This window comes from Oryctolagus cuniculus, chromosome 10 (genome assembly GCF_964237555.1).
Source record: "Oryctolagus cuniculus chromosome 10, mOryCun1.1, whole genome shotgun sequence".
Lineage (NCBI taxonomy): Eukaryota > Metazoa > Chordata > Mammalia > Lagomorpha > Leporidae > Oryctolagus > Oryctolagus cuniculus.
The window spans coordinates 83,938,533-83,961,887 of record NC_091441.1 but is presented as its reverse complement, the minus strand read 5'-3'; the positions used below and the strand labels follow the sequence as shown (position 1 = coordinate 83,961,887).

At 44.0% G+C, this 23,355-nt stretch overlaps 1 protein-coding gene across 30 annotated transcripts in view; it reads right to left on the bottom strand.

Annotated features, from left to right (window-relative positions):
• The window catches only part of MAGI1 (membrane associated guanylate kinase, WW and PDZ domain containing 1), a 685,324-nt gene that overhangs the window by 267,477 nt on the left and 394,492 nt on the right, over positions 1 to 23,355 (bottom strand). For all 30 annotated transcript variants that reach the window (XM_008260889.4, XM_008260891.4, XM_008260892.4 and 27 more), the window contains exon 2: positions 6,107 to 6,223. In XM_008260889.4, the coding sequence (XP_008259111.3) occupies positions 6,107 to 6,223 (117 nt within the window). The remainder of the gene's footprint in view (positions 1 to 6,106; positions 6,224 to 23,355) is intronic.

The window sequence follows — 23,355 nt, the reverse complement described above, 5'->3', positions numbered from 1 at the left end:
CAGTGCCTGGCCCTGGAAAGTTAGATTTTGCAGGACATGCAAATATATAGTGAACACCATAACCGGCACTGGGCATGCATGAAGGGAGCCATGGAAGAAGATCTGGGAATACTTAGAAGGGCTGCAAGCCCAATCTGTGGAGGCTACGGAGGACATAGTGTTGGAAGTAGCCTTCAGGCTAAAATTTAGAAGACGGAAACCAGTCAAATAAAAAGGAGACAACCTGGAATGGACATTTGGCCCAGCAGTTAAGTTGCTGCTCTGGGATGCCCACATTCCTTATTACAGTGCCTCGGTTCAAGCTTTGGCTCCACTCCCAACCCCAGCGTCCTGCTAATGAGCATACTGGAAGGCAGCAGGGGATGGCTCAAGTCATTGGTATTCTGCCACCCACGTGAGAAACCCAGATAAAGCTCCTGGCTCCTGGCTCGGGCTGCAGTGCCCTCGAAATGCCAGCGTTATCAGGAAACACCTCAAGAAGGGGAAAAAGTGGTTGCAATTCTAAGAGTGGACAACGAGGATCTTCTTCCAAGTCTGGGAAGTTGAAAGGAGATGACCTCCAGGCCATGAAGAAGGAGTTGACCCAGATAAACAAAAAGTGGATTCTCTGCTGGAAAGCCTGGAAAAAACTGAAAAGGAGCAGAGCAAACAAGGAGCTGGAGTTGATCAAGGATGATGAAAAAGAGGCTGAGGAAGGAGGGGATGACACAGACAGCGCCAACGGCAAGGATGACTCTTAAGCACATAGTGGGGTTTAGGAATCTTATCCCATTATTTCTTTACCTTGGCGCTTGTCTAAGATGAAAATTCTCACCAGATCCTCTCCCCAGTATCTTCAGCACATGCGCACTATTCACCCCAATCTTGTCCTTCCCATGTTCATTAATTCATATTGCTCTGCGCCTAGTCCCATTTTCACTCCTTTGATGCTCCTAGTAGTTTTGTTAATCTTGCCCTATAATTTTTGCTTTTAATTTTGATACCTCTTTATGACTTAACAATAAAAAGGATGTATGGTTTTTTTTTTTTAAATTCTATTCATCAAACCAGGGAATTTCTTGGAAATCAGAAAATTAAATTAAAAATTAAAAATATTTTTGAGGGATGGTGCCTCACATCACTCTCACCCGAAGACATAAAACACTATCATTTTAAACAGTTAAGACTATAAATTTGGCCATCAGAAACATTTTCCCCTTTTTACTTTCAAAGGCCTATTTCTATTTTAGTCTAATTAGAACATTATTAATTACACCCAACTTGGGAGTTAAATACACCTAGTTTAACCTTGACTATTCTATCTGCCAGGTGACCTTAGGCAAGCTATTAACCTCTCTGAGTCTATTTCCTTCAAGGAGACTCATCTCTAACAGTTTCTGTGCCTATCTGGTGAGACACTGGTTGAGTTAGTGCTTCTATTGTCATTTGACCAAAGAGTAACAAGAAGTTCTGTTAGCAGACCAGGCCCACCTCCCACTACCCCTTCTGACTCATTCTGCATCTGGTTCTCTTTTCTGTCATTTTTTTCCCATTGGGTGGTGGTGGTTTTCAGCAGCAAGTATAATTAAATTCCAACTAAAATGTCTTTTTTCCATATTATAGAAACAATACAAATTCTTGAATGAAGGCAAAATAAAAAGGCAAGTGGAGATAGTAACTGTCACAAAAATAGCACTGGATGGATTTCCAATGGGCGGATTTTAGGGTATGTGAGTTTTATTTCAATAAAGCTGTGAAAATTCTGAAAAATAAAACTAGCATTGGATAAATGAAGTAATATGGTATTTAGAAGTGGTATGATTTTGAGGAAGTTAATTTTTATCCATCATCTTAGCCTCAAAACAGGGGTGCTATTGTCTGTGTTGTCATTACCGAGGAATTGGGATAAAATTGAATCCTAAACGGTCAAGTGCATTATGAAATGCAGAAGACTACACTATGGCGACACTAAAAAGAACTGCAGAATGAGGGAGCCCTAAGTCTTCATTGCAGGTTGCCCCCGAGCCTCCTAAAATGTCCAGGGCATGAAGGTTTCCCACTCCCAAGCACCTGCTCATGAAGTCATGCCTTCTTAAAAAATACTGACATCCCTACAACATCTGCAGCAAGAAGCTCTGAAAACACAGGAGACATGAGCTCTGTTCACCATGGCACAGTGACAACGGAAGCGGGAGGCTCCATTCTCCACATCTTGGGCTTCCGGATCCATTAGCACAAGCGTTGGTAAGAGCTCTGCTTTACGAGTCACGTGAGCTCAAGAACCAAAATAAACACAAATGAGGCCAGAGTAATCCAAGCCTGAAACCAAATCCCAAGTCACCTCTGGTCTCCTCCTGTTCAAAGGCAGGCGCTCTGCCCCAGACTCAGTTATTTTCCATTTTATGAAGGAAATGTAAAATGAATTGGTACTTGCTTTCTCTGTCAGTTGAACACCATTTCCACTTTCCAAATTCCTGATTTACTGGTTTTGGAGAAATAAAACATCAATACCAAGAGTTTTATACAAGCAAAGACAAACATAATTTTTCCACCAACTGAAGTCATTTTTGCCCCAATTCCTACGGAGTGGTAAGCTTAAAATCAAGCCATTTAGCTCACAGTCAGGTCCAATAAATCAGTGGAAAAAAATAAATGGGAAAACATGCCCACAGGTAACCATGGTAACACCACAGATGCATCAAGAAATGGTGTGCTCATTTGCTTCATTCCCATTTCTTAAATTGGAATCTGAGTAGGGGAAAAATTACACAGAACAATCATGATTCTATAATCACCGAATTCGGCAAAAGTGTATTCAACACACTATACTGTAACTTCAGAGCCAGGTATGGTGCAGCTACTGAAACAGCCCCCAGTGGCTTGAGTCATAAAGACTAGGACCTGCTATTTATTAGTTACTTAATCCCCTAGAGACGCTGCTTCTTGATTTGTCAAATGGGCATAAAAGACCTTCAATGTCAAGGGCTTACTGCAACAGTAAATCCTGACATTGAGTCAAGACGATCGGTGGGCTTGAGAGACTCCAAGCCTTTGCCACCTGCACCCTTACTTCTACTGGCCTATCTATGTGCCTCAGTTTCTATTCCCTTTAAAATTGTTTATTTTATCTATTTTAAGGGCACCATGGCAGAAAGAGAGAGGGACAGAGACAGGGAGGATCTTCCAAAGGCTGGTTCATTCCCTAAATGACTGCAATACCCTGGACTGGGCCAGGTCAAAGCCAGGATCCAGGAACTCCATCCAGGACTCCCATATGGGGGACAGGATTCCAAGTTCTTGAGCCACCTTCTGCTTCTTCCTCATGTGCATTAACAGGGAGTTGGGTCAGAAGCAAAACACCCAGAGCTCAAACTGGCATTTTAATATGGAATGCTGGTGTTGCATCCAAGACTCTCACGTGGGTGAGAGGATTTAGGGCTTGAGCCATCTACTGCTTCTTTCCCAGGTGCGTTAACAGGGAGTTAGGTCAGAGGCAGAGCAGCCAGAGCTCAAACGGGCACTCTAATATGGAATGCTGGATTCAGGCATTGTCTTTACTGTTGTACCACAACACCAGTCAGTCTCGCTTGCCTCAGGTTCTTTGTGGTTTTTTAAAGATTTAATTATTCATTTGAAACACAAGAGTTACAGAGAGAGAGAGAGAGAGAGAGAGAGAGAGAGAGAAAAGACACAGAGATTTTCCATCAGCTGCTTCACTCCCCACATGACCACAATGCACAGAGCTGGGTTGATTTGAAGCTTAGAGCAGGAGCCAGAAGCTTCTCCTGGGTCTCCCACATGGGTGCAGGGGCCCAAGCACTTTGGCCATCTTCTACAGCTTTCCCAGGCACATTAGCAGGGAGCTGGATCAGAAGTGGAGAAGCTGGGACTTGAACAGGCACCTACATGGGATACTGGCCCCTATCGCAGTTTCTTGATGTATAAAAATAGAATGATAGGGGCCGGCGCTGTGGCGTAGCAGGTAAGGCCACCGCCTGCAGTGCTGGCATCCCATATAGGTGATGGTTCGAGACCTGGCTGCTCCACTTCTGATCCAGCTCTCTGCTGTGGCCCGGGAAAGCAGTGGATGATGGCCCAGGTCCTTGGGCCTCTGCACCCGCGTGGGAAGACCCAGAGGAAGATCCTGGCTCCTGGCTTCAGATTGGTGCATCTCCTGCCATTGCGGCCAACTGGGGAGTGAACCAGCAGATGGAAGACCTCTCTCCCTCTGCCTCTCCTTCTCTCTCTGTGTAGCTCTGACTTTCAGATAAATAAATGAATCTTTTAAAAAAAATAGAATGATAATCCATGCCCCACCAATATGACTACCATTCTTATTACTCCAAAATACTGGGGATTATGAAGAGGATGCTATTAGAATGCCAGCTTTCAATGCAAATGCTGAGTGTCACAGATGCACTCACATGAATACCTTGCCACAGTCTCTCTCTGTCAAGTGCAGCCCTGCCTCTCAGTGGAAAGAGGCAACCATGAAGCCCTGTCCCATGTCACTGGCAATTTACCTCTTCGCCTTTCCTCTTAGAACCTGACTTTAATTAAGAAATAAAATGGAGGGCAAGAGGCTAATCTAGAATCTGATCTCTCAAGGCATCAGCCTAGTTGTACAACCTAAGTCGTTATAAGCATCAGAAATGTCTGATTATTTGGGCTTATCAGTTTACAGAAGTTTAAGGACATATCAGCCCTTTAGAAAGTCACTCACAAAAACTTTTTTTTTTTTAAAGGAAGCCATTTATACAAACAAAACACATTCATAGGAAGTTTACCTTAAACATGGATTTCTCCTTTCTTGGCCTCGTTAAAAAAATGTTATTTCCAAGCAAAATATTTCAAATTTTGAAAGATAGGGTAGCACAGAAGAAAAGGAAAATTCCAAGCAATAGAAGAAGAATCACTCTCCCTTCATGTCTTTTTTTTTTTTTTTTTTTTTTTTTTTTTGGACAGGCAGAGTAGACAGTGAGAGAGACAGAGAGAAAGGTCTTCCTTTGCCATTGGTTCACCCTCCAATGGCTGCTGCGACCGGCATGCTGCGGCCGGCGCACCGCGCTGATCCAATGGCAGGAGCCAGGTGCTTCTCCTGGTCTCCCATGGGGTGCAGGGCCCAAGTACTTGGGCCATCCTCCACTGCACTCCCTGGCCACAGCAGAGAGCTGGCCTGGAAGAGGGGCAACCGGGACAGAATCCGGCGCCCCGACCGGGACTAGAACCCGGTGTGCCGGCGCCGCAAGGCGGAGGATTAGCCTAGTGAGCCGCAGCGCCGCCCACCCTCATGCCTTGAGTAAAATTCGATGTATGTCTTCCCTGCATCCACCCATTATGGTCAGCTATGCAGGACCACAGTGCAGCAGGCACAGCAATACTTCACTACAACTGAGGGCCACTTAATCTACATGTAGACAGATCAACCGACTGCCTTCTTCCTTCCCTTAACACAAACCCAGCTTTCAGAGTTCCTAGGTTTTCTGTCCTGCTGTCTTAGATTTGATCTAATCCAACATTTTGGGGGATTTGGGATTATTTTAATCTGTAGAAACCATTCCTCCAAAAAAAAGAGATATAAGAAATTCTGACTGACAAATTTAATAGAGTTGGATGGAAGGACAGAAAGTAGGGGGAGAAAGAGCTCCCTGAGGGGCCATTAGGGATCCACTGGTCTCCATCCAAGTCAGTCTAAAAGTCTCTGGATTGGCCCATTTCATTAATGACAATGAGAGTTAACATTTACAGAAGCTTGCACCATGCCAATACTTTGGAGAATGCCTTACACAATTCATCTCATTTAGCCTTCATTATAGTTCGATGAAGCTAGTATTACTGGCATACCCTTTCCACTCATGTGAAAAGAGGACTTTATGAAAGGTAATTTGCCCATCTTTGCAAACCAGCAAGTGGCAAAGCTAGGAAGGACATCCAGGCATACCGTGAAGCTGTGCTGTTGGTCCCACTGCCCTGTTACGACTCACCCAACCTAGCAAGTCCAGCTGAGCGGGAAAGCTGACAAGTGTTCCAGAACCAGTGATAACCTTTTAAAAAAGCAGTGACCTTTTTTTCCCTTGACTTTCTACACATTCACCCAGCAGTGAGATGCCAGAAACTGGCTACTTACAAGGCACAGCATGGCGGTAAAGGTTATCCCTTATGGTCTGCTGGAGTTCATGGTCAGGAGAGCCTTTCTGGAACCGCTGACTGAGAAAATGTCGCAGGTCCTTGTTCAGCCTTCCTCCTGCAAAAGACACATCAGACAGAAAACATCAACAACAGGGGCTGAAAGTTGTTTACAGCAGCCTGAAAGTTTTAAGAAAACCACACAATGCAATTCTCCTTGGCCTGCCCTCAGTCATCAAAAGAATGGAAGTGAGATTTTTCTCTGCAGGGGAAAAGGCAAGCAAGAGAGTAGTCCAGATGAAATGACATGCAGGCAGGCACGGTGGCACGGTGGGTTTAGCCACTGCTGGAGAGGCCGAATCACATCTCAGAGTGCCAGTTCTCATCACAGCTATTGTGCTTCTGACCCAGCTCTCTGCTAATGCACCTAGAAATCAGTGGGCTAATGTATCGAGAAAGCAGCGGGCACTGGCTCAAGTCCTTGAGTTCCTGTCACTCATGTGAGAGACCAGATGGGGTTCCTGGATCCTGGCTCTATCCTGGCCTACCCTTAGCCATTGTGGGCATTTGGGGAATAAACTCTATCCAGTAGATGGGAGATCAGAGAGACAGAGAGAAAGGTCTTCCTTTTGCCATTGGTTCACCCTCCAGTGGCCACCTCGGCTGGCGCACTGCGACCAGCGCACCGCACTGATCCGAAGGGCAGGAGCCAGGTGCTTCTCCTGGTCTCCCATGCAGGTGCAGGGCCCAAGCAATTGGGCCATCCTCCACTGCCTTCCCAGGCTACAGCAGAGAGCTGGCCTGGAAGAGGAGCAACCAGGACAGAATCCGGTGCCCCGACCGGGACTAGAACCCGGTGTGCCGGAACCGCTAGGTGGAGGATTAGCCTATTGAGCCGTGGCGCTGGCCAAGGGAGATCTCTTTCAGTCTCTCTCTCTCTCTCTCTCTCTCTCTCTCTCTCCCCGCCACTCAAATAAATGAACAAATACATCATTTTAACAAAAGGAAGAAATAGTATTAATTGGGGGGGTGTCCTGTATCACATAACACTAGAGGGCTAAAATAAAAAGAATGTAAACTAAGCTATTACATTGAACATGTGCCATAGGAATAGGCATTTAGCCTCACAGTTAAGGCACTCACATGCCATGCAGGAGAGGCCCGGTTCAGTTACCAGATCTGGGTCCTGACTCCAGGTTCCTGCCAATGACCATCCTAAGAAGCACTGGAGACAGCTCAAGTCACTGGGTTCCTGCCACACAGTTGGGAAACTGCAAGTGAGTTCCCAGCTCCCCCCTTGGGCCTTTCCCAAGCCCCAGGTATCCCAGGCATCTTGGGAATTTATCAGTGGATGGAGCCCCCTGTTGCTCCCTAGCTCTAGCTCACTTGGGCTGGAGCGCTCTCTTTCCCTCTCTCCCTCCCTGCCTCCCCCCTATTTCTATCTCTCTCTCTCTCTCTCACTCCCTCTCTCCCTCCATCCTCTGTATGTGTGTGCATGTATATGTATGTTTCTGTCTGTCTGCCTCTCATATATACTTTTTTAGATAACAAAAAATAAAAAAGAGAGACTGGCCAGACATTTAGGCCAGCATTCCATATCGAAGTGCCTGGGTGTAACATCCAGCTCTAGCTCCTGACTACAGTTTCCTGCTGGTGCAGACCCTGGGAGGCAGTGGTGATGGCTCAAGCAATTGGGTTCCTGCCACCCACATGAGAGAACTGGACTGAGTTCCTAGTCCCCAGCTTGGGGCAGCCCAGATCTGGTCATGGCAAGTGTTTGGGGAGTGAGCAAGTGATGGATCTGTTTCTCTTTCTCACTCTTTCTCAAATAGTAACAATAATAATAATAATAATAAAGTCTTAAAAAGAAAAGTTTAAAAGAATAAAAGGAGAGATCACATATTAGTAGAAGGAATCATAAGAAATTTGAGCAGCTAGATCTTTTAGGGAAAGAGAATGAACTGGGGAAACAGACTTCATTCCTAATTACAGAGGTAGACACATGACACTACTCTGTGTTGCTTTTCTTGTTTCAAAAAACCCATATGTATATATTTACATAAAAGAAAGGAAGACATACAGAGAAATTCCATCTGTTGGTCCAGTGCTCAAATGCCCGATACAGCTAGGAATAGGCCAGGCTGAAGCCAGGAGCCTGCAACTCATGGTGGATCTCCCACGTGGGTGGCAAGAATCCAAGTAGCTGAGACATCAAGTGCTGCCTCCCAGGGTATGCATTAACAAGAATGCTGGATTGGAAGCAGAGCAGCTATCTAATCCAGGGACTCTGATATGGGATATAAGCACCCCAAGCAACACCTTACCCAAGGGGTACCTCTGGACTTTTCCAATACCAGGTATGTACTGCTTGATTATTGCTGGTGTTGTTTTAGCCATAGTTCTGAGTGGGTTTATGTGTTTATTTCGTTGCTATTCTCCACACTTAAACAAAGCAAAAGCTAAAATATATAGAAAATAGCTAAAAAATGCAGAAAGCAGACACAATGTTCATATTAGAATCACAAGGTGCAGTGTACATGTCAGCAGAAGGATTACAGATCAGCCTTCACCCTTAATGGCAAAGATGCTTCAGTGACAGTTAAAAATAAAAAGGCTAAGATTCTCCTTCCATTTTTAGACAAGATAAAAATTAGGTAAGAGCATTTCTTAGCCTTAGAGAAACAATGCAGCAATCTAGTAACCACGTGAGCCACAAAACTCTTGTCTGTAGACTACAGCTTCCTCAAGGTCAAAAAGAGTAAACCATGAGAATAAGAGTGATGGTTAAGAAGATAATATTTCCTACCAAAGGCAGGAAACTACTGATCTTTATTTTAATATCATATTTAAAAAAAAATCTACTACTAACGCTGCTTATTTCATATGAGTTGTATTATATTCAAGGTTTCAAATGGCCAAAAGGGTAACACACATTTGAGTTAATCTAAGGTCATTCAATCACTCACCAAGGATTTACTGAACGAAAAAGATGAAAACCCACTCATTCTACAACCCCCCTCCCGGATGCAGGAACGAGGTTGTAACAGACAGTTCACAAAGGAATATATATGACTAGTCATTCAGCACATGAAAAAAAAAAAAAGTTAGACATAATGAGTCACCAGAGAAATACAATGAGATCTCACTGAAAACCCACTACAGGAACCAAAAAAGACAGACAGTAGTAAGTGTAGGCAGGGTTGTAGGGCAACAGGAATTCTGAAATACTACTGGCCAGCATATAAAATAAGACATACTTTAGGGAAAACAATTTGGCAGTATTTTATGAAGTTACAACTTCATTAGCCAAGTCACCCAACAACTATACTCCAATATCCAGGAGGGAAGTGAAAACAAGTCCGAAAAAAAGCTTGTCAATCAATCTTCATAGCAGCTTTACTCCTGAGAGCCCGAACTGGAAACAACCCAAACAATCACCAAAAAAGTAATAAATACTAGGCTGACGCTGTGGCGCAGTGGTGTAGTGAGTTAAAGCTCTGGCCTGAAGGACCGGCATCCCAAGTGGGTGCTGGTTCTAGTCCTGGCTGCTCCACTTTGATCCAGCTCTCTGCTATGGCCTGGGAAAGCAGTAGAAGATGGCCCAAGTCCTTGGGCCCCTGCACCGGCGTGGGAGACCTGGAAGAAGCTCCTGGTTCCTGGCTTCGGTTCAGCGCAGTTCCGGCTGTTGCGGCCATCTGGGGAGTGAACCAGAGGATGGAAGACCTCTCTCTTTCTCTACCTCTCTCTGTAACCCTGTTTTTCAAATAAATAAAATAAATGTTTTTTAAAAAGTAATAAACAAATTGTGGTATCTCAAACAATGGGGTGCTACACAGCAATGGAAAAGAATGAACAACTATCTCATACTAAGGAATCGCAAAGATTCAGGGAAGTCTTCAAAAAGTTCTGGAGATGCATTTTAAGAGAGAACCGTGCGTGGACTTCAATATGATTTCTGAACCAAAATAAACTTATCTTTCAATTCCATTTGCCCACAAATTTTTTTAAATATTGATTTATTTATTTGAAAGAGTTACACAGAGAGAGGAGAGGCAGAGAGAGAGAGAGGTCTTTCATCCAATCCACTGGTTCACTCCCCAGATGGCTGCAATAGCCAGAGCTGAGCTGATCCGAAGCCAGGAGCCAAGAGCTTCTTCTGGGTCTCCCCCGTGGGTGCAGGGGTCCAAGGACCTGGGCCATCTACTGCTTTCCCAGGTCATAGCAGAGAGCTGGATCGGAAGTGGAGCAGCTGGGACTCCATAGTTGGCACCCATATGGGATGCCAGCGGCTTTACCAGCTATACCACAGAGGCGGCCCCCCACAAATGTTTTAAAGTTCTCTCATACAATGCTAAGTAAAAGAGGCCAGATACAAGAGAGCACACTGTGTGATTCATTTACATATAAAGTTTTAGGCCATGCTAAATTTGTTTACAGTGATAGCTGTCACCTGGAACTTAAGGTCAGCAAAGAACAAAGGAATATGTGGCAATAAGATCTATGACTGTTTGGATAGTACCACAACTATGTGTTATAATATCCTGGGTATCTATCCTGATTTTAATATGTTTTTCAAAAGGGTAAATACAAAAGAACTTTTGGGGGACACAGAATTCTTTAACTGTGGTATTGATAACACGAGTTTATATATCTGCCAAAACTTACAAAAACATTACAGAATGAGAGCATTTTATTGTATCTAAATAACACTGCAATAGTTGATTTTGAGAGTTTAAATATACAAAGTAATTGAACAACTCCTTTGTGCTTGGCACTGTCCTAGATGCTTAGTTCTCAGTTTCCCATTACAGAGCCAAACTGCAAGAAAACATGTGTGGGGCCGGTGCTGTGGACCAGTGGGTTAAAGCCCTGGCCTGAAGTGCCGGCATCCTGTATAGGCGCCGGTTCTAGTCCCGGCTGCTCCACTTCTGGTCCAGCTCTCTGCTGTGGCCTGGGATAGCAGTGGAAGATGGCCCACATCCCTGGGCTCCTGCACCCACGTGGGAGACCCGGAAGAAGCTTCTGGCTCCTGGCTTCAGATCGGCACAGCTCCGGCCGTTGCGGCCATCTGGGGAATGAATCAGCAGATGGAAGACCTTTCTCTCTGTCACTACCTCTCTCTGTAACTCTGTCTTTCAAATACATAAAATAAATCTTAAAAAAAAAAAAAAAGGAAGAAAAGAGAACATGTTTAAAGGTAAATCTTGGTAATAAGGACAGACCAGCCTGGGTCTGAATCCTGGCTTCATGAGTATTAGCTGGTAAAGCGAGCAGTGGACTTACTCTCTCCTTACCTCACTCTGCTCACTGTAAAAATAGAACAGTGATATAACAGGAGCTCTGTCACAAGACTATCGTGAGGATTAATGGGGTGACACGTTCGGACAGCACTTGGCAAAGAGAAAGCACTCGATGAGATGGAAATCATAATTACAATGATGTCCAGCAGGCAATTGTTGAGGTGAATAGGGAAAGAACTAAAATTAGTTCAAGCACCAACACTTGCTCTTTTTGTAAAAATGCACATAAACACAGAATCTATCCTATGGGCTTAGAAGAGGCCAGAAATAAAATACAGGTCTAAGGAAATTTGGATTAATGGATATTTCTACTGTTTTTGAAAGTGGAGAAACATTTACTTGTACTACAATGGTGTGGACATAAATAGCTTGGTAAGCAAACACTTAAAGTGTACTTAATGCACTCCAGGCACTGTGTTGGTGCCAAAGGTTAGAAAACTAAACCCAGCAGAAATCGCTGACATCTGATAGTCACACCTGTGACTCCTAGCTTGAGGTGGAAAGGCACTCTAGAATTTGAATAAAAGAACAACAGTGTTTACCATTAGCAAAATTCCCATATCCTGTATGGGATACCCACTTTTTTTTTTTTTTTTTTTTCACAGATAGAGTTAGACAATGAGAGAGAGAGAGGTCTTCCTTCCATTGGTTCACCCGCCAAATGGCTGCCATGGCCGGAGCTACGCCGATCCGAAGCCAGGAGCCAGGTGCTTCCTCCTGGTCTCTCATGGGGTGCCAAGTCCCTAGGACTTGGGCCATCCTCCACTGTCCTCCCAGGCCACAGCAGAGAGCTGGACTGGAAGAGGAGCAACCAGGACTAGAACCCAGTCCCATTTGGGATGCCACGGCACCGGTCCCTGGACAACAGCTCTTAACATTAAAAACACACTGATGGGACCAGCACAATGGTGCAGAAGTTAAGCTGTTGCTTACTATGTGGGCAACCCATACAGGAGCACTGATTCTTGTCTCAGCTGCTCCATTTCAGATCCAGCTTCCTGCTAAGGGGCCTAGGAAGGCTTGGGCCCCTTTCTCCCAAGTTGGAAATCTGGATGGAGTTCCAGGCTCTTGGCTTCAGCCTGGCCCAGTTCCGGCTGTTGCAGCCATTTGGGTAATGAACTCTAGGATTAAAGAGCCCTCCCTCCACTCCTCCTGCCACTTCTATCTGTATGTTTCATTCTGCCTTTCAAATAAATAAATCTTAAAAAAAAAAAAAAGGCTCTGACAGTTTTAATTTGCACCAAGAAAAGCAAAAGATGTCTATATAATCCAAATGGACTGAATCAAAAAAAGAAAATTTCAAGTCAGACTCAGGGTACAGTATCTCATTATTCCATACACAACATAGATCCATATACCTATGGATTATATTGGTAACTGTCGAGATAAACTATGGGTATACAGAGTGGAAAACATTGTTAAGACACTCGTGGGTTACACTTCAGTTTTATATTCACACCAGCCAAGCCAGCCTGGGTTTATGATCACAAAACTAAAACTCCTCTCTACGGCGGATGTGCAAAAGGGCAGGGTTAACCATGCTGCCGGTTAACATTTACTCTCTGTTCCATGACATTTGGATGTGAAAAGCCTCAACCTTCGCATTCCATTAAGAATACTGTACTTTTTGGCATCTAATCTCAAATTAATTGCCAATTATTCAGGGGACATGTCCATAAATCTTCTTCTAATTGTCGAGGGCAGTGAGCCAACGAAATAATAAATTGCCGGACAGTGAATGTGTCATAACATCCTCACTTTCTTTGAAATCCAAGATTTGTTTTGTAAACGGAAAAGAGCAGACAGGTCACGAATGTGTGGAATTTTTTCCAAGAAAATGGTTCAGAGCTTATCGTAAGACAAAGTTTATAATTTAAGCGGTGAAAATGAGGACTAGAATCCATCTGAACTTATCATTAATTTATATTTCTACCTTTAATTTATATAAAGGACCTTCAAAAAGTTTGTGGAAGTGCATATTATGGAAATAACTGGCTTGGTTTTCAAAATATTTGTCACCAAAATAATCATTTAGTTAGTTTTCCGTGAACTTGTTGAAATTCCTTCAAATATCTGGAATTCTGGAATTTTATGTCTTTTAAATTAGCAATAATATATCTCTGCTTTCTTCAATCATATTAGTGTGTAAAATTTTTACCAGATTTGACCAATGCAATTTTTATTTTCAATGACATATAATAATTCCACTTTAAAAGCATTACAAAAATTTGGGATCAGGCAGTTAAAGCCTATTAATTGAGATGCTTTTGCCTCCTCTATCAAGAGTATCTGGGCTTAATTCCCTGCCCCTGCCCCTGCCCCTGACTCCAGCTTCCTGCTAACGCAGATCATGGTTGGCAGCAGCGATGGCTGAAGTGATGTGAGTCCCCTGCTGACCACATGGGAGACCTGGACTGAATTCCCAGCCTTCAACTTCAGCCCCAGCTATGGGCTGTTGCAGGCATTTAGGGGAATGAACCAAGGGATGAGAGCTCTCTCTCCCGCTGACTCTCAAACAGATAATACAATTTTAAGAAAAATTTCCAAAGATCAGGTGTGAAAAACTGTCTACAGAGAAGTTCCTCAGACACCCGGGTCCAGAGGTTTTCCTGAGGGCTGGTCACACAGGCAGCCTCTGCTTGGCATGGAGCAGGATGCCAGGCTCTCAGAAGAAAAGTATCAATGACAGCAAGGAATTCTTAGCCATTTTCAAGGGTTTAGGGAATGGAAATGCTCCTCCCCAAACCAAGTCCTCAGATACCAGCTAAGGACCAAGGTGGATCTCAAACCAGCTGCCATTAACTCTGTCTACACAGCCCATCTTCCACATACTCTTCAATGTAATAAAGATAAAACGGGGGCTGGCACTGTAGCACAGTAGGTTAATCCTCTTCCTGCAGTGCCGGCATCCCATAAGGGTGCCACTTCTAGTCTTGGCTGCTCCTCTTCTGATCCAGCTCTCTGCTGTGGCCTGGGAAAGCAGTAGAAGATGGCAAAAGTGCTTGGGCCCCTGTACCCGTGTAGGAGACCGGGAAGAAGCTCCTGGCTCCTGGCTTTGGACTGGCTCAGCTCCAGACATTGTGGCCATTTAGGGAGTAAAACAGTGGATGGAAGACTTTTCTCTCTGTTTCTCTGACTGTAACTCTACCTGTCAAACAAATACAATAAAAAAGAAAAAAAAAAAAAGGTAAAGGGGCCAGCAGTGTGGTACAGCAGGTGAACGCCCTGGCCTGCAGTGCCGGCCTTCCATATGGGCGCCAGTTCAAAACCCAGCTGCTCCACTTCTGATCTAGCTCTCTGCTGTGCCCTGGGAAAGCACTGGAAGATGGTCCAAGTCCTTGGGCCCCTGCACCTATGTGGGAAACCCGAAAGAGGCTCCTGGCTCCTGGCTTCGAATTCGTGCAGCTCCAGCCACTGCGGTCAACTGGGGAGTGAACCTCAGACAGAAGACCATTCTCTCTCTCTCTCTCTCTCTCTGTGCCTGTCTTCTCTGTGTGTAACTCTGACTTTCAAATAAATAAATAAATCTTTAAAAAAAAAAGATAAAATGACACCACAGTTTTATATTAATTTATACTTACTAGTGAGACTAAGCATTCCATCCCAGTTTCAAAAAATTGCTGTATCTCTATTTCTGTGACTTGCCTCTTCATATTCTTTATGCATTTTCCTAAAGGATCTTCTTGCTAAGATTCTTTATATATATATATATATATATACACACACACACACACACACACACACACACAGAGGCTAGGATTCTTTTATCAATTATTTATGTTGCAAATGGTACTTGTAACTATAGGAACATGAAATGATCTCCTAACCTAATTTGGTTGTGTAGCTTCTTCAGCCTTTCCTCTCACCTGTTACAAAGTTCTCTGCCAATCAGAAGCATCATTTGAAGGTGATAGATTATGAAGGAACTCTGCCTGGCTGGATTCCTAACTCCCAGGATACAGATCCTAAGGTGGGGGTAGGGTGTTAGCAGAAATAATCTTCATGGAAACAAGAATTCCAGAGAGAACATCTGCAAGCCCCCTTAACTCATCCATTTGATTTTTTTTTTTTAAAGATTTATTTCTTTGAGAGGTAAAGTTATGGATGGTGAAAGAAAGAGGAGACAGAGACAAAGGTCTTCCAACTGCTGGTTCACTCCCCAAATGGTCGCTACAGCCAGAGCTGCACTGATCCAAAACCAGGAGTCAGGAGCTTTTTCGTGTCTCCCACATGGGTGCAGGGGCCCAAGCACTTGGGCCATCTTCCATTGCTTTCCCAGGCCACAGCAGAGAGCTGCATTGAAAGAAGAGCAGCCCAGACTAGAACTGGTGCCCATGTGAGATGCTGGCGCCACAGGCGGAGGATTAACCCACTGTGTCACAGCGCTGGCCTCAATGCATCCATTTGTAACCAACTCCCTCACCATCCCTCCAGAATATCCACATCTAAGAGGTCGTGCAGTGGTGTTTCTTTACAATGAGAACTGACACCTTCATGCATTTCACATTTCCAACGCGAGGGAAACTTGCATAAGGATATTAAGGCTAATCACACTTCCAGGTGCCTCTGCTTGAGCACGCAGTCCCCTCAGGAATGATGATCGTTGCAGGAAAGGGCCATTTATTAAGGAAACACAAATGGTTTGTACTGCAGTGCAGCTATTAGAGCAAATAAAAATCTCTGTCAGTTCAGCACTTCCGAAAGGTTTTCTTTAACACAAAATTATAAATCGAAAACCAAATTAACTTGTTTTATGGCCACTCAAACTTACAATCCAAAATTAATTTAAGTGAGCTTGCTGTGAAAAAAGATGTTTGCTATTTGTTTTTCTAATACATTTTCCCCTAACATTTTTCTTGCCGTAACAGCAATATAAATTATCGGGGAGTTACTATTTAATGGGGACAAAATTTCAGTGAGGGATGATGAAAAAGGTGTAAAGATGGATGGTGGTGATGACTGCACAACCATGTGTAACCTGGTCTTGCCATGGAATCGTATGCTTCCAATGGTTACAATGATACACTGTATGTTCCATCTATTTTACCACGATAAAAAAGTAAAATTCATTCATTGCAATTGCAAGCTTTGGAAAACCAAGCAAGTAAAATCGCCTGCAACTACATATGCAGCCCAATCAACATGTCGGTTTTGTGCACTTGTGTCCTATGTATGCACGCACAGACACCCCCACCAACACACACACTTAGAATACATTTATATACTTGGAGAGACTCACTCACTCAACAAATATTTATTAAGTGGCTATAGCCAAATACTGTGTGAGCCCTGCCTGAAGCTACAGTAGTGAGAACACAGGAGTCCAGGAGCAGAAAACGGCCTACCCATTTCAGTGAGGACAGACAGGGATGGGCTCTGCACAGAGGCATTTGCTAAGATGAGAAGTGAAGGAAGACAAGAAGCAAGTTTGCTCTGAAGGCTTTTCCAGGCAGAGGGAATGGTATATACAAAAGGTGTGGGAGCAGAAAAGAAGCTGGCATTTTGCAAAGAGCATGGAGCTCAGACAAGGATGATTCAAATTGAGGTAAAAAAGAGAAAAGGACAGAAATTTTGTACCTTGCATGCTACAATAAGGAGCTTGCATTTTATTTTATTTTATTATTTATTTTTTTTGGGGGGGGGACAGGCAGAGTGGACAGTGAGAGAGAGAAAGGTCTTCCTTTGCCATTGGTTCACCCTCCAATGGCGGCCGCGGCTGGCACGCTTTGGCTTGTGCACCACGCTGATCCGAAGCCAGGAGCCAGGTGCTTCTCCTGGTCTCCCATGCGGGCGCAGGGTCCAAGCACTTGGGCCATCCTCCACTGCACTCCCTGGCCACAGCAGAGAGCTGGCCTGGAAGAGGGGCAACCGGGACAGAATCCGGCGCCCCAACCGGGACTAGAACCCTGTGTGCTGGTGCCACTGGCGAAGGATTAGCCTAGTGAGCTGCAGCGCCGGCCTGCATTTTATTCTAAAAACAGGAGGAATGCACACTGAAGGGAGTGAGTCATGCAGAGGAAGAGGTGGTCAAAACCATGAGGCTGCTTTGGCAGCTGTGCAGTGGGTCAAGGGTGGATGCCGGTGCCAGAAGGAAGTCAGCAGAGCTGATCATGCAAGATCTGAAGTGATCTGGACTTGGGAGGTGGCTGGGAAGAAGGGCAGGGAGGAGACAGCATTCAAAGCTGGAACAGAAACTGTTAGCCAATGTGATGGAGGAAGACAACAAATGCAAGGAGGGGAGTCAAAACTGATCCCAGTGTTTGTGCTAAGCTGACGACAAACAAGCTTATATGGAATACAGAGTTTTATTAGTTACTAATTAAATATGAGATGTACAAGATCATGCCATGTATATGCACTTATATGCATATTTTCTAACAACTCATAAGCATTTGCAGTATATTATTCATGTTCAATAATAAAGTTTAAAGAGCTGCGTAGTATTTTATCTGATCAATTCATCACTACCTATTTAATGACACCAATTAATAAATATATGAATTATTTCCACTCTGATTATTTTCCTTGACAAAATCTATCTGCATCTCTGATTGCTTTCTCATGATCCTTAAAGTGGAAATAATGGGACAAAAGGCACACAAAAAAGTTTGAGATTCTTGATATGGATTCCCTGCAAAAAAGATTGTATTAGTTTCCCTTAGTCATGCTTGATTTTAAATGGCTCCAAAATAGGTATGTACAGTCACGATACTACCATCAGTTTCATGGTAGTAAACTTTGGGATTGTTTTTGAAAGTTTACTTATTTTTACTTGAAACTCCAAGAGTGAGAACAAGAGAGAGGGAGTGAGCAGGAGTAAAAGTAAGATCTTCCGTTCCCTGACTGACTCCCCCAAATAGCTGTAACAGCCACAGCTGGGCCAGATGGAAGCCAGGAGCCCAAAACTGCATCTGGGACTCTCACGTGGGGTAGCAGAGACTCAAGTACTTGAGCCATTCTCTCCTGCCTCTCAGGGTGCACATGAGCAGGAAGCTGGATTAGAAGTGGAGGCAGGATTCAATCCCAGGCATTCTGATACGGAACGCAGGCATCCCGTCTGGCAGCTTAATCCCCTGTGTCATAATGTCTGCTCCTGGATTGTTTACCTTCTAAAAATATTTTTTTAAACTTTTATTTAGTAAATATAAATTTCCAAAGTACAGTTTATGGATTACAATGGCTCCCCCCCCCTAATTTCCCTCCCACTCTCACCCCTCCCATCTCCCGCTCCCTCTCCCATTCCATTCACATCAAGATTCATTTTCAATTCTCTTTATATACAGAAGATCAATTTAGCATATATTAAGTAAAGATTTCAACAGTTTGCACCCACACAGAAACACAAAGTGTAAAATACTGTTTCAGTACTAGTTACAGCATTACTTCACGTTAGACAACACATTAAGGACAGATCCCACATGAGAAGTAAGTACACAGTGACTCCTGTTGTTGACTTAACAATTTGACACTCTTGTTTATGGCGTCAGTAATCTCCCTAGGCTCTAGTCATGAGTTGCCAAGACTATGGAAGCCTTTTGAGTTCACCAACTTCGATCTTATTCTGACAGGGTCGTAGTCAAAGTGGAAGTTCTCTCCTCCCTTCAGAGAAAGGTACCTCCTCCTTTGATGGCCCCGTTCTTTCCACTGGGATCTCACTCACTCACAGAGATCTTTCATTTAGGTCTTCTTATTATTATTCTTTTTTTTTTTTTCCAGAGTGTCTTGGCTTTCCATGCCTAAAATACTCTCATGGGCTCTTCAACCAGATCCGAATGCCTTAAGGGCTGACCTTTTAAAAATATTTAAAATAATGCTGTGATGGAAAATTTGGAACATATATTTTTGATAAAATTTCTTAGCAGGAGATTGACTAGACTGATGAGTATGAACATTATTTCAAAATGTATTGACAAACTGCCTTTCAGAAAGGTCACACCAGTGTCCACTGAAGTCTGGAAGAAATTCAACATCACTCAACTGACAATCACGGTGTCAAAATGAAAATGATTTTCCTTTTAATTATGTGATTTTAAGTTTTTCCATCAATAATTCAAATAGATGTCAACAATGTTTCAGAGAGCCTGCATGGATGTACAGCTATGTTTCTTAAATTTTGAGAAACGACTGGTTTCCAGTAAGAAATTTGGAGAATGGGCTGTTAAATAATGAATGTTTACCATTACTGTATTGAGGTATAGAACTAGAAGACTGAAAACAAAGCAAATTCAAACATCTAACACACACACACACAAAATGAAACTTTCAGTGTACCAGTTCCCTATGTAAGAACTTCCATATTCCCTCTTCCCAACTAGCATGAAAGCACTGGACAGCTTGATTTCTTTGTAAAAGGCAAAGAGCTAAAATAAGTACCTACTCCAGCCTTGAGGGCACAGCATCCATGCCCAGATTTTCAACTCTGTCTCTGGTCATGAAAGCAGCCACTGACATTATATAAAATGAAGTTATTTTTCAATAAAACTTTATTCACAACAATGGGCAGTGGATTTAATCCATGGGCCACAATTTGCTATTTCCTGGTTTACATGTTATCCCTGCACATCAGGGTGAGCAAGCCTCCTTAAACAATCCCTAGGATAGAGGTGAAGTTAACTCTTGAGATGAAGGAAGGGAGTGGTTCTCAAAGTATGGGTAGAGAACCAACACCAAGAGTAACACAGAGAAACTTAACTGAAACGCAAATTCTTGGATCCCACTTAGACTTGACCAAACCAGAAACTCCAAGGGTAGGGCTCAGTAACCTGCACTATTTAAATATTTTTTATTTTTTTAAAGATTTCTTTATTTATTTGAAAGTCAGAGTTACGCAGACAGAGGAAAGGCAAAGAGAGAGAAAGAGAGAGGTCTTCCATCCGATGGTTCAATCCTCAATTGGCCACAATGGCCGGAGCTGCGCTGATCCGAAGCCAGGAGCCAGGAGCTTCTTCCAGGTCTCCCACATGGGTGCAGGGGCACAAGGACTTGGGCCATCTACTACTGCTTTCCCAGGCCATAGCAGAGAGCTGGACCAGAAGTGGAGTAGCCGGGTCCTGAACCAGCGCCTATATGGGATGCCAGCACTTCAGGCCAGGGCATTAACCCACTGTGCCACAGCACTGGCCCCAGTAACCTGCATTTTAACAGGCCTTCCAGACGATTCTATTACATGCCAACATTTGTGAAACAAGAGTCTGTGCCACAACAAAGTCCTCTAACAAAACGTGCAAAGCTGGGATCTGCGAATGAACCTCTTCCTCCATCTCTCACAGTATTCTCCATTTCTCAAAACCCTCAGGTGTTGGGCAGGCACTCTGGCACAGTGGGTTAAGCTGCCACTTGAGAAGTCACATCCCATGGTGGAGTGCCAGATCAAGTCCTGGCTACTCCACTTCCAAACCAGCTTCCTGCTAGTGTCCCTGGGAAGGCAGCAGACAATTACCCAAATACTTGAGTTCCTACCACCCACATGGGAAACCCTGATGGAATTCTTGGCTCCTGTCTTTGGCTTGGCCCAGCCTTGACTGTTGCAGACATCTGGGGAATGAAACACCAGATGAAGATCTCTCTGTCTCTTCCTCTAACTCTGCCTTTCAAATAAATAAATGCATTTTTTTTTTTTTGACAGGCAGAGTGGACAGTGAGAGAGAGAGAGACAGAGAGAAAGGTCTTCCTTTTGCCGTTGGTTCACCCTCCAATGGCCGCCGCGGCCAGTGCGCTACGGCCAGCGCACCGCGCTGATCTGATGGCAGGAGCCAAGTACTTATCCTGGTCTCCCATGGGGTGCAGGGCCCAAGGACCTGGGCCATCCTCCACTGCACTCCCAGGCCATAGCAGAGAGCTGGCCTGGAAGAGGGGTAACCGGGACAGAATCCAGGGCCCCGACCAGGACTAGAACCTGGTGTGCCGGCGCCACAAGGCAGAAGATTAGCCTAGTGAGCCACGGCACCGGCTTAAATACATATATTTTTTAAAAAGTAAAACTGCTTTATCATATCAGGTGTACCCCCTCAAGTCCAGACATGTAGTACCTCCACAGACATAGAGACCCAATCTATTCCCCTAGCAGCACAAAGACTGCGTCACAGTTGTGTTTCTGGAAAACCTCTAATAACCATAATAAAAAGCACAAGGGGAGTCAGTGACTGCCCTGGAGGCTGTGGGAGGGACTCACACACGGAGATGAGGCTTCAGAAACCATCTACACAACTTCTCACATGGACAGGCACAAAACATTTTGCTAGCACTTCAAGAAACCCGCGTTATCCTTATTACCTCCCTGCCTTCTCCATTCTTTTTCTCCTGGTGAATCTTTTGTAACAAATTTTATCCCCCACAGTGAGAAGAAACTTCAACTGAGCATGGGAAGAAAAGTAAGCTTAGGTCTAAATTCTAGCATCTCTATTTTTTTCATTATTTATAGCCTTTGGGGCTTCTTATATTTATTCCAGTCCAATGAGTATGGAGGAAAAAACATGTGCTCAGGAAAAAAAATAAGAAGAAAGGATTTATACATGGCCAGTGCTGCCCTACTGGTGTCATAGTTCGACTGATGAGGGCCAGTGCCTGGCGCTAACGCACAGTTGCATGTTTGCATCAAAAGCCAAAGTCACACGTCTCCACATGTGGAACCCGGAGAGAAATGCAAAGATCTGTGTAGATGGGTGTTAAAAAAAAATCACACTCTATAGAAACGACACTCTCCCAATCTCTAACAGACCTGCTGGACAGTGAACGTTGATGGAATACATTCAAAAGGCCACATGCACTGCGAATCCACTCAGATGTTATCCCAATCCAGTAAGGTTGGCTCTACTGCCAGCCCTGTTTCACAGAAGAAGAAACTGACACTCAGAAATTGTCCTATTACCCTGCTAAGTAACTGGCAGAGGTGGTACTCACATCCAGGGTCATATGTCAGTCGGTATTCTTTTACTCTTAATGAGAGAGACATTTTTCTTTTTAAAATATTTATTTTCTTTGGAAGACAGAGTTAGAGAGAGACAGAGAAAGAGATCTTCCATCCGCTGGTTCACCCCCCTCCAAATGGCCACCATGGCCAAGGCTAGACCAGGAGCCTGGAGCTCCACCTGGATCTCCCATGTGGGTGACAGGGTACCCAAGCACTTGGGCCATCTTCCGCTGCTTTCCCAGGTGCATTACCAGGGAGCTGGATTGGAACTGGAGCAGCCAGGACTCAAACTAGTGCTCGTATGGGATGCCATCATCGCAAACAGCAGCTTAACTCCCTGTGCCATACTGCAGGCCCCAATCAGAAAGGTACTTTAGAAAGGGTTCACAGTAAGAATGACAAAAAGGACAACCCAGGAAGCACCAGCAAAGGCAACAAAAGCAACACATACAGGTGCTATCAAAAAGCTGAAGAAAAATGCATTTTATGAAAAAGCTATGCATACACTTCAAAATTTTTTGTACCAAAAAAAAAAAAAACACTTGTCTTTTATAATTCCATTTGAAATACCCGTGTGTATTTTTCTATATTCAAGTTTAAAGGTCTTTTTAAACTGCTGCTGTCTTGGGAAAGTGGAAATGTATTGATAGGATCACTGTCCCTACAGAGCATGCTTCTCGCTGTGGTAGGTGGCAAGAAGCCAGCTTGAGTGAGTTCAGCTCCAGGCTCCACATCCACCAGCTGACCTTGGGCAAGTTGCTAAGTCTCTCTGAGTCTCAGTTCCCTAATCTATCAGTGGGGATAATGACAGTGTCTGCTCAGAAGAGTTGTTGTGAAACCAAATGACATCATGCGTTAACACAATACCTAGGGATAGTAAAGGCTCTGTGAATTATTATTCCTTTAAGAAAGAATCAGTATAAAGCAGTGTGTAAGCTTGCCTGGATCCTCATTCATATTCTCTCTCTCTCTCTCTCTCTCTCTCTCTCTCTCTCTCTCACACACACACACACACACAGATATTTATATCTCAGCTGGGAG